Source organism: Phacochoerus africanus, chromosome 7, assembly GCF_016906955.1.
Source record: "Phacochoerus africanus isolate WHEZ1 chromosome 7, ROS_Pafr_v1, whole genome shotgun sequence".
Classification (NCBI taxonomy): Eukaryota; Metazoa; Chordata; class Mammalia; order Artiodactyla; family Suidae; genus Phacochoerus; species Phacochoerus africanus.
The window spans coordinates 13,854,258-13,863,739 of NC_062550.1; the positions used below are offsets into that span (position 1 = coordinate 13,854,258).

Genomic DNA, 9,482 nt, shown 5'->3' on the forward strand with positions numbered 1-9,482 from the left:
GCGGAAACGAGTCCAAATAGTACCCGTGAGGATGTGGGTTCAATCCTTGGCCCTGCCCAGTGGGTTGAGTATCAGGCATTGCCTTGAGCTGTGGCGTAGGTCACAGATGTGGCTGGGATCCTGCATCGATGTGGCTGTGGCATAGGCCAGCAGCTGTAGCGCTGATTCAACCCCTAGCCTGGGAACCTCCATTTGCCACAAGTGTGGCCCTAAACAGCAAAAAAAGAAAAAAAAAAAGAAAAAAAAAAGTCCTCCAGGGAATTCTGATACATACTCTAGTTTGAGAATCTCTGCTTAAAGCAAAATTCCTCAAATCTTTTATCTCTCTCTCTTTTTTTTTTTTTTTTTTTTGCCTTTTAGGGCTGCACCCAAGGCATATGGATGTTCCCAGGCTAGGGGGTCTGATCGGAGCTGCAGCTGCCAGTCTATGCCACAGCCACAGCCATGTGGGATCTGAGCCATGTCGGTGACCTACACCACAGCTTACAGCAAGGCCAGGTCCTTAACCCACTGAGAGAGGCCAGGGATTGAACCTGCATCCACATGGATACCGGTTGGGTTCATTCCCCCACTGAGCTGCGGCAGGAACCCCGCCCCCCAATCTTTTCCAAGGTGTAACCAGGAAACCTCTCTCCTCACTGCATTTTGGAGGCTGACAGAGAAGGTCTCAAAGAGCAGGTCCTGGAGACCCCGCTGCCCCCTGGTCTGACAGTAGGCTCCTTGGGACACTTTCAGGCTGTAGCTTATGCTCTCTCATGGCAGCTTCACTATAAGCTGGCCCTGTTCTCTGCTGACCAGCCGTTCGGCGTGCTGACGGGCTCCGCGGCTGAGCCTGTGCAAACTGCCTGCCCACCCAGGGGAAGAGACCTGACCCAGCTTCCCCTCCTTGTCCTCTTTTTCACGTCAGAATAAGCCAAGAATATGGATTCTAAAAATGGAGGACCAATGAGCCGGCTCTCGGTACCACTGACAGTAAGACCACCGTCAGCTGACGCGGTGTCCTCACAGTCGAGGAGTTACTATGTCAGACACTTGCCCCAAGCACTTCGCATGAATTAACTCACAAAATGGTCATAAATCCATGCAGCCGTTATTAGTGTTACTTTCTCCGTGTTACCAGGGGAAGGAAGCAGAGGTACGGGGGGTCCTCTGCATCTCTTGAGTGACAGAACTCCAACCCAGGCAGGCCCAGGCTCCCCCCGGAACCAGCGTTTCTCATGACCCCGTAAAACTCCACGTTAGAAAACTGGCGTTTATTGAATACCTCCTGTTTACCAGCACTGTGCCAAGCTCTTGCCATTTTCTCATCTAGCACTTCAGGATAGGCATTCTTTTTGCCAGGTGATACAAGAGAAAACTAAAGCCTGGTTTAAGTGCTTTGCTACACGAGGTCCTCAGCTCCTGCACAGAGGAAGTGATGTTTGAACCCCAATCTAGTGTGTGCCCATCGCCATGGTTGTGCTGGGCCAGCTCTGTCAAAGGTGTCAGGTGGCAAGACTGCCTGTTCAGCTAATTCACAAAGGGAAAATCACCTTCCCAGCCTGAATTTTGGATCAGTCCTGACAACTCAACAGAGTCCCTCCTTTTCACACTCTGTGAAAGTGGCATCCCTCTCCACCTTTCATTGTCTTTCTGTTCAAGTGACCTTTGGTTTTGGTGGGAGTTGCTGAGTCAGTGGAGCTGGAGATTCACGTGCCTTCCTCCTTGCAGCCTGGCCATCCCACCCAACAGCACAACTTACTGAAAGGCCACCTCTTGGCCAGTGCCCATTAAGCCACACTGGATGGACCCCTGGGGGTCTGGGGAACATCAGGCCTCAGTGTGAACCAGCAGAATAAGAAATCAGTTGCATCCCTACCAGCACATCTCTGCCAGCTGCACTGAACACTCACTCAGCCCACACTTGCTTTCCAGAGCCTCCCTGAGATGGAGATAGAACCCAGGACTACGAGCTTTTTCCTGACAGCCCAGTTCTTGAACTTTCATCTTACTTTCATTTCCTGAAGCCGTTAGACCCTCAGCCTCCTACCATCTCTGCATTTCCAGAGACATAGTCTTGCCCCACTAACTGGCATCTGTCTTAGGACCCTCTCAGGTTTTTAGATTACTAATTCATTCATTCATTCATTCAAGAGAGGTAACCCAGCATGGTGATTAAAAGATCCTGGCCTTTGAGCTAGGCTACCTCTGTTTGAATCCCAGCTCCGCCTCTACTCTGTGTAACTTGACATTGGGCACGTTCTAAGAATTTAAAACTAAAGAACACCATGTATGATATAACTGCTGTATAGTAAGTGCTTAGTAAGTAATAGCTTATTATCATTATTATTTCATGGTAGTACTCATTTCTCTTGCTGTATAACAAAATACCACAAGCTTAGCGGCTCAAAACAATACAAAGTTATATCTTACAGTCTTTGAGGGTTAGAGGTACAAGCGTGGAATGGCTCTCACGTGGCTGAAATCAAAGTGTGAGCTAGGGTTCCATTGTCCCTCAGGCATGTGGTTCTCCATGCTCTCTGGTGGTTGGCAGAAGTCCTTTCTTTGTGATTGTAGAACAGAGGTCACCATTTCCCTGCTGGTTGTTTGCCCTGTGGCCCCCATAGGCACCTCACACATGGCGTTTTGCTTTCTTCCATACCCAGATCCAAAGGTTCCTATGACTGGGTCAGGCGCACCCCAGTAATCTCCCTTGTAACTAAAGTCAACTGATGAGCAACTGTAACTACACTTACAGAAATCCCTTTGGCCATATAATGGAGCAGAATCACAGGAGTGATATCATATTCACAGGTTCTGCCTCAAGGGAGAGAACATTATACAAGGTCAGGGTCGCCGAGAGTCATCTTAGACTTCTGCCTTCCGCAGGGGGCTCTGGTGAGACTAACCTGTAATTCTGTATAAATGACAGAGAGAACGCCAGGAAGTCATGTATCCTCTCAAAGTGATTGCATCTTTGTTAGCGAAGGACATAGATAATGGACTGTATAAACTGCCTGTAACAAAATACTACAAACTCTGTAGCTTAAAATGACAGAAATTTATTCTCACCGTTCTGGAAAAAGTCCATAAGCAAGGCGCTGGCAGTCCCTTGCTTCCTCTGAAGGCTCGAGGGAAGAATCCTTTCTTGCCTCTTTCCAGCATCTGGGGGTTGCCAGCCATCTTTGGCATTCCGTGGCTTCTTGGTTTATCGCTTTAATCTCTGCCTGCATCTTCACATGGCCTTCTTCCTATGTATCTCTGTCCCAAACCTCCTCTTCTTAAAAGGACACCAGGCTTTGGAGTAGAGCCCACAGTCATCCACTGTGACCTCTTCTTAACTCAGTTACCTCTGCAAAGACCTTCTTTATGACGAGGTCACATTCATAGGTACTAGGGGTTGGAGCTTGAACATATCTTTTGCCAGGGACAAAATTCAGCCCACAGCAAGGACTCCGTCAGCATATACCTCTTCGTCCTCCAAACCAGCAGTGTTGGGAAAGCTCAACTTCCTTCTCTCTACCCAATGGCTTTTCTCCATGTGCCCCAGGTACCATGTCTGGACGAAAGGCCACGCACCCACAAACTTCGCCAAGTGGCGGACCGCCACCACGCCTTACCGGGTTGAGTGGGAGGCCGATTTTGAGCCGTATGTTGTCGTGAGACGGGACTGCCCAGAGTACGACCGCAGGTTTGTGGGCTTTGGCTGGAACAAGGTGGCTCACATCATGGAACTGGATGCGCAGGTGAGAAGGGTGGAACCTTACGGACCTGGTGCTGGGAGCAGGGAGGAGAGACCTGGATCTTAGAGCCTAAAGGGCCTTAGGGATGAGAAGGCAGAGACCCAAGAAGGAACAAGATGTATCCAGGGAACCTAGCGTGAGAACACTGCAAGACTGATTCTCAGGGCTGCTGATCCGTTCTTCCCTGGGTGAGGAATCGGTCCCCAGCAAGCACTCTGACACATGTGAGTGTCCTGGGGCAAAGCATTTCACCCCATCTTCCTCATCCAACCCAGTGAGGAAGATGAGCAAATGGTGACCATTCGTCCCTCAGCCTGAGTCATGCGGTTGATACAAAGCAGTTCTAAGTGACACAAAGCACGTAGCTGAGGTACAGCTATTTCTCCTACCCTGTACCTAAAAGTGATGATTTTCAGGCTGCATTTAATCATGAAACTCCTTCATTCACTTAGTTAATACTTACTGAGCACCTATTTCAAAAGAAATCTCCTGCAGAATTCTAATACTTAAAACCAGGATCCGCAATGCTTTTATCTAAAGAACCAGAGAGTAAATTGAGGGGGCTTGGAGGGGCCTACAGGTATCCTTTTCAGCTACTCAACTTTGCCACTGTAGTTTTAGAGACAGTATCTAAACAATGGGTATGGCTATGTTCCGATAAAACTTTATTTACAAGAACATGCAGCTGGCCAGACACACCGCAGCGTGGCAGCCTCCATGTCTGGTTCAGTTAGGAGAAGGATGCCTGGGCTCCTCAACCCTGCTCTTTGGTCTCTTTATATGCGGTCCTCCGAGGTACCTCCCTTTGGAGCACAGTGTAACTGTTTCTCATCAAGAGCATCCCAGGTTAAAAAAAAAAAAAAAAAAAAAAAAGCAATGGATGCTCAGTGCTGGCTCTGAGAGTCACCTGCATGACTAACAGTTGCAGTGTGTCTGAGAGCAGTCCCAGGTGATTGGATTAAACATCCAGGGATGCAAACCTCTGATGTGGACAGAAGTTATGCAGTAGTGTCCATGTTAACAGCAGAGAGCCTGACCTTTAGTGTCTGTTTTTAAAATTAATTCTTGGAGGTGATCCGGTGCCACAGACAGACAAAAAGAAATGTCGAGTCTGCCTCAGCTTCGGCTTGAAAGAAATGTCATAATATTTGTACACCAGGCAGTGTGATGGGGTAAACACATTTTTCCAGCATTGAGACCTGAGCTTTGTTTGTTTTAGACAATTTTGACAGAACTCTTGAAAATGTGTGGCATCTTTTCCTTGCTTTGCCAATAGCCTATGTGCCAAACATGGTTTTATCCTTTCCAGTGATTCAGGGAAATAATGAATACCGAGCTGATAAGACAATCCCAATCCAGCCACCCCTACAGGGGTTAGTGGGATGGGTAGGGCTCTTTGTTCCCACATGAAATGCCCCAGACAGCTGGGCTCTGCGAGTTCTTGCATTTTCTTTTCGTGGTTTTTCTCACTCCTCCTTTACCATCAATTGTCGTTCCTAACCGCGGTTGGTATTCCTCCATCTGTAACAACTACCTTTCCCCATTGGGATTTTTCCCTTTCTGAGCTTTTTCTGATCTGCGCGGGGCTGGGAAACTAAAGGACCACACTTGGCGGACATTATTGTCCAAAACTCAGAGTTTGCATCTGAGCACAGGTATCCTGGTTCTTCTCTGAGTTACATGCCCTAAGTTTACGTCTCCTATTTTACCTATTTAGAGGTCTTTTGTTTTTGATCTGAGTTCCTATCTATATTCTTCAAGGTGGCAAACACCCTGTAATAGTATGACTTGTAAAAAGGCTGTGTGGGTGAGAATTTTGTGTTTTGTTTTGCTTTTAAGAATTTCGTTCTTGATGAGCTTCAGTTTAGTGGAGCTTTTTTTTCCCCCCCCAATTCTTTTTTTGGTCCCCTCTTTGGTGCTAACCTAATGAGACTGTCCAATCTCATTCCTATGAGAAATCACATAAGCAGACATCTTTTAATTGAGCCAGAGAATCTCCTGTGGCTTATGTCATTCTAAAGCAAACACACGGGGGTGTGTTTACATTTATCAAGAACTTTGTATGGGCCATAAGCTCTGCCCAGCACGCTCCGCATTATCGGTCATCTCTCAGGGTGGGTCTTCTTACTTCGACTTAATCGATGCGAAAAGGCAGGCTCAGAGGAGCCAGGGTGACAACATGTCCAGGGCCATGGAGAACAGCACATGCCCCTCAAGCCCCCGAGCTTGTGCTGTCCAGGGCGCTGAGTCCACCCCCTCACCGAGCACCGCGCGGGTGTTCGTCATAACCTCGCCGAGGGCTCGGCAGGTGCTCACGCTGCTCTCGTCTGCCCGCAGGAGTATGAATTCATCGTGCTGCCCAACGCGTACATGATCCACATGCCTCACGCCCCCAGCTTCGACATCACCAAGTTCCGGTCCAACAAGCAATACCGCATCTGTCTCAAAACCCTCAAGGAGGAGTTCCAGCAGGACATGTCCCGCCGCTACGGCTTTGCCGCCCTCAAATATCTCACGGCCGAGAACAACAGCTAGCACCAAGAAGCCCGCCGCTGGGGAGAGACCTTGTGCAGGGGGAGAGCCGCTGGCTGTTGGGGGCCCAGCCTTCACATTCAAATTGAGCATTGCTTTTTTTGGTTGGTTTTTCGTTGACTCTTTGGCCCAACAAAGCTGCCCTCCCTGCAGAGATCTGGGAACAAGGATCCGGCCCATCCCTCTCTGGCCCCTGACCCCTCCCTTCCCAGAGTGTGGAGTGCGGTCTCTGCAAGAATGGGACACGGAGGGTGAGAGGGAGCAAAGGGAGGCTCCTACTGCAAAGCCCCACAGCCAGGCAGCCCTGTAGGGTGTTCTTCTTGCTTTTTTAAAAACAGGAAAAGGCAGGGTACTGGGGTTCACCAGCCCAGCAAATAAAGCAAAATTGTCTCTTCCTCAGAGAAAACTTTCCTCTTCCCCTCTTCCCCCTGCAGTTTAACTGGGTATCCTAGGGGAGGGCACAGCTACCATCAGAACCAGCTATTTGGAAAAGCCCAGGGGGGACCTTGGACTTGGCAGGACCTGGAGGTGGGATTGCTTGGTTCTTTATCCTCAAGGTCACTCTTGTTTTGTTTGGGGATTTTGTTTGTTTGTTTGTTGGTTTGTTTGGGGCCTGAGGAATTCCAAATAGAAAATCTGGCCTTTTAGGGCTCTGAAGGAAAATCAGGTGACACCCCTCCATCAGCAGTGGCCCAGCAAGGAGGACGAGAGTCTTCAGCCGGTATTTAAACATGGGTAGCCTTCTTCAGGATGCTCACGAGGCCCCATGACCTTGAATTCCCTACTTTCCAGAATCCAGGGGCTGCGACAGGGACTCTGGAAGGACAAAGACCAGCTGTTTTACACTAGTCACGTTTTCCACTGGCAGTGACTCCTTCACGGGGAGAGGGCTCCAAAGGAACAATTGCCGTGCACATGAAAGGTACGCACCTCTCAGGCCTTTAGAAGAACTTTCGTAATTCACACAAGCCCAGTCCCGAAGGTTCTGGAGACCTTCGGGAAGAACGTGTGGGGCTCCTCTGTGTTCACGTCCGCTCCACTGCGGCTGGGACGAGGTCACGACCTCAGGCCCCCTCGGGGAACCCATCTGAGGACAGGCCAGCACCTTCCCCGTTACACAGATTGAGGGGACACTGGACTTTTTACCTGTTTTCTTGAATCGTCAATATTAATGTTGTGTTTACATTGATGAGAACAAGAGTCAGGGCCCTCCTCTCGGCCGGGCTGTTTGTATTGAGTTGCAGGGTGACCAGCAGACGCTGCATTCAATAAACGAAAGTTCCGACTGTCTCTTCCCTGCCCCCCCCTCCCACTCTTGCAAGGAGCTACCGCACACACTCCGTATAGAGAGCCAAGGTGATAACAGCAACCTTACACTTTCTCTTCTCCCCTTGTGTTTTCTCATCCTTTGAACTGGACCCTCTTTTTTGCCTTGCCTGAGGTTAGATGTCACGTCATGCTCCGACCCACAAAGCATTTTCCCGGTAGCTTCTGTCTCAACACTGAAGCCAGGTGTTTTAGCTGCCAGATGCGGGCTAGCGAGGGAAACGGTGGCAGGTGTCCTGATAATCATGAAACGCCGCAGGAGCCGGATTTATGGTGCCTCAGTGTGTTAAGGACTCAAGTGCAGTCACTCCGATTTACTAAAAAAATTAGGAAAACTATGTGGATTAACCCTCACACCAAAATACGTAAGTGTGTGTGTGTGAGATATATATATATATGTATAGGTATGTTACAGATACACAGCATTTGTTATTACAGAAGTTATCTATGAATACTGCAAAAGGTGAACAATCACAAAAGTATCCAAAGTCTATGTAAAATCTGCTTTCTCCACTGGTGGGTGGGAGGCAGCTTGGACGATTTTACAAGAACTCACAGCACACATTCCACTCCTGTGTTCAGACATCACATGTACAGCATGAAAACATCCACAATCAGAGTATTCACACCAGGGGAATTGGAAAACACCATAAATCAGGGCACTGCTACTCTGAGAGCCAGTTGTTAAACCTCGCCCAGCACATCACTGGTATTTCCTGTGTACACACACACACACACACAAATACACACACACAAATACACACACACATGCACTCAAACTTTCATATGCTGGTAGCTCTAGATCTTCAGTATCGAACACCAATTTTTAATTCCCTAAAGCCTCTTTTATTTTCTTTTCATTCTCCATGGCCCCTGAGTCATGCCCAGCCATCTACTTTCCCCTGTGTTTCTACAGGTACAGTTGTGACCCTATCATTTATCCTCGGAAGTGGGTCATCTCTGGGAATGAAAGTAGGCACTGATGACTTGGAGACAATAGGTATAAACTGGAGGGTAGGCTGGCTTCATGTGCGCTGAATTTATTGCAGCCCAGAAGGGACACTCCACACCAACAAGAGAAAATCCCTGCTTCCCCAAAGACAGGTGCCTGACACTCTGAAGCCCGCCTCACTTCAGGCTAGAGCTCAGATTTGGCGAATGCCCAAGTTCAACACAGAGGCTGCCAACCCAGTGGGGACTGAGGTCTGCAGAGCCAACAGCGTGAATTCCCAGAACGTACTTTGGGAGCAGCGGCTCAATGCCAACCCCAGCTCACGCGTGGGGAGTCGCAGCCACTGGGGCAGAGGCAGTTGGTACAGATGTTGATTCCTTTCTGTCAGCTCCCTGGGGGTAAAACAAGTTTATTAACGGGGCACACAGATGTTTTCATGCATAAATAAGCCAACATGATCTTGGCTTTCTGCTGGGAGGGAGGAGTGGATTCTCTCATTTAGCCCCTGTAATATTCATCATCTGAGAGAGCTGAGATTTATTGAGTAACCACTGTGATAGGACTTTTGGTGTGCATTCGCTCATTGAATCCTTGCAGGAAAACAGCAAAGTGGATATTACTGTTGATCGATGAGACGGAGTGAGCTTTGGGAAATTAAGCGACTTCCTCCCAATTCACAAAGTTGGTATTTGGCAGAGTCAGAATGTAAACCCAAGCCTACTTGTTTAAATCCAAAGCCCCATAACTTGCAACGATGCTCCCCTCCCCAATAAAAGAGACACAAAACTGTTGGCAGACGAGAGGGTTTGAACCTATGGGAGATCTTGAGATTCCTCATCTGCCTTCACTGTCCATGCACTAACACAGCCTAGAAAGCAGCTTCTCCTTGAGGCTCCACTTCTTACCAGGCTTGTGGACTTTCTGAAAATTCATTTGAAAGAGATCTGAGC

General features: G+C 48.6%; 1 protein-coding gene across 2 annotated transcripts in view; it reads left to right on the forward strand.

Moving 5' to 3' along the window:
• Positions 1–7,544, forward strand: part of LARGE1 (LARGE xylosyl- and glucuronyltransferase 1) — a 604,219-nt gene extending 596,675 nt beyond the window's left edge. For both annotated transcript variants that reach the window (XM_047786443.1, XM_047786442.1), the window contains exons 14-15: positions 3,530–3,725; positions 6,060–7,544. In XM_047786443.1, coding sequence (XP_047642399.1) covers positions 3,530–3,725; positions 6,060–6,257 — 394 coding nt within the window. In that variant the 3' untranslated portion in view covers positions 6,258–7,544. The remainder of the gene's footprint in view (positions 1–3,529; positions 3,726–6,059) is intronic.
• Positions 7,545–9,482: the final 1,938 nt, after the last annotated feature.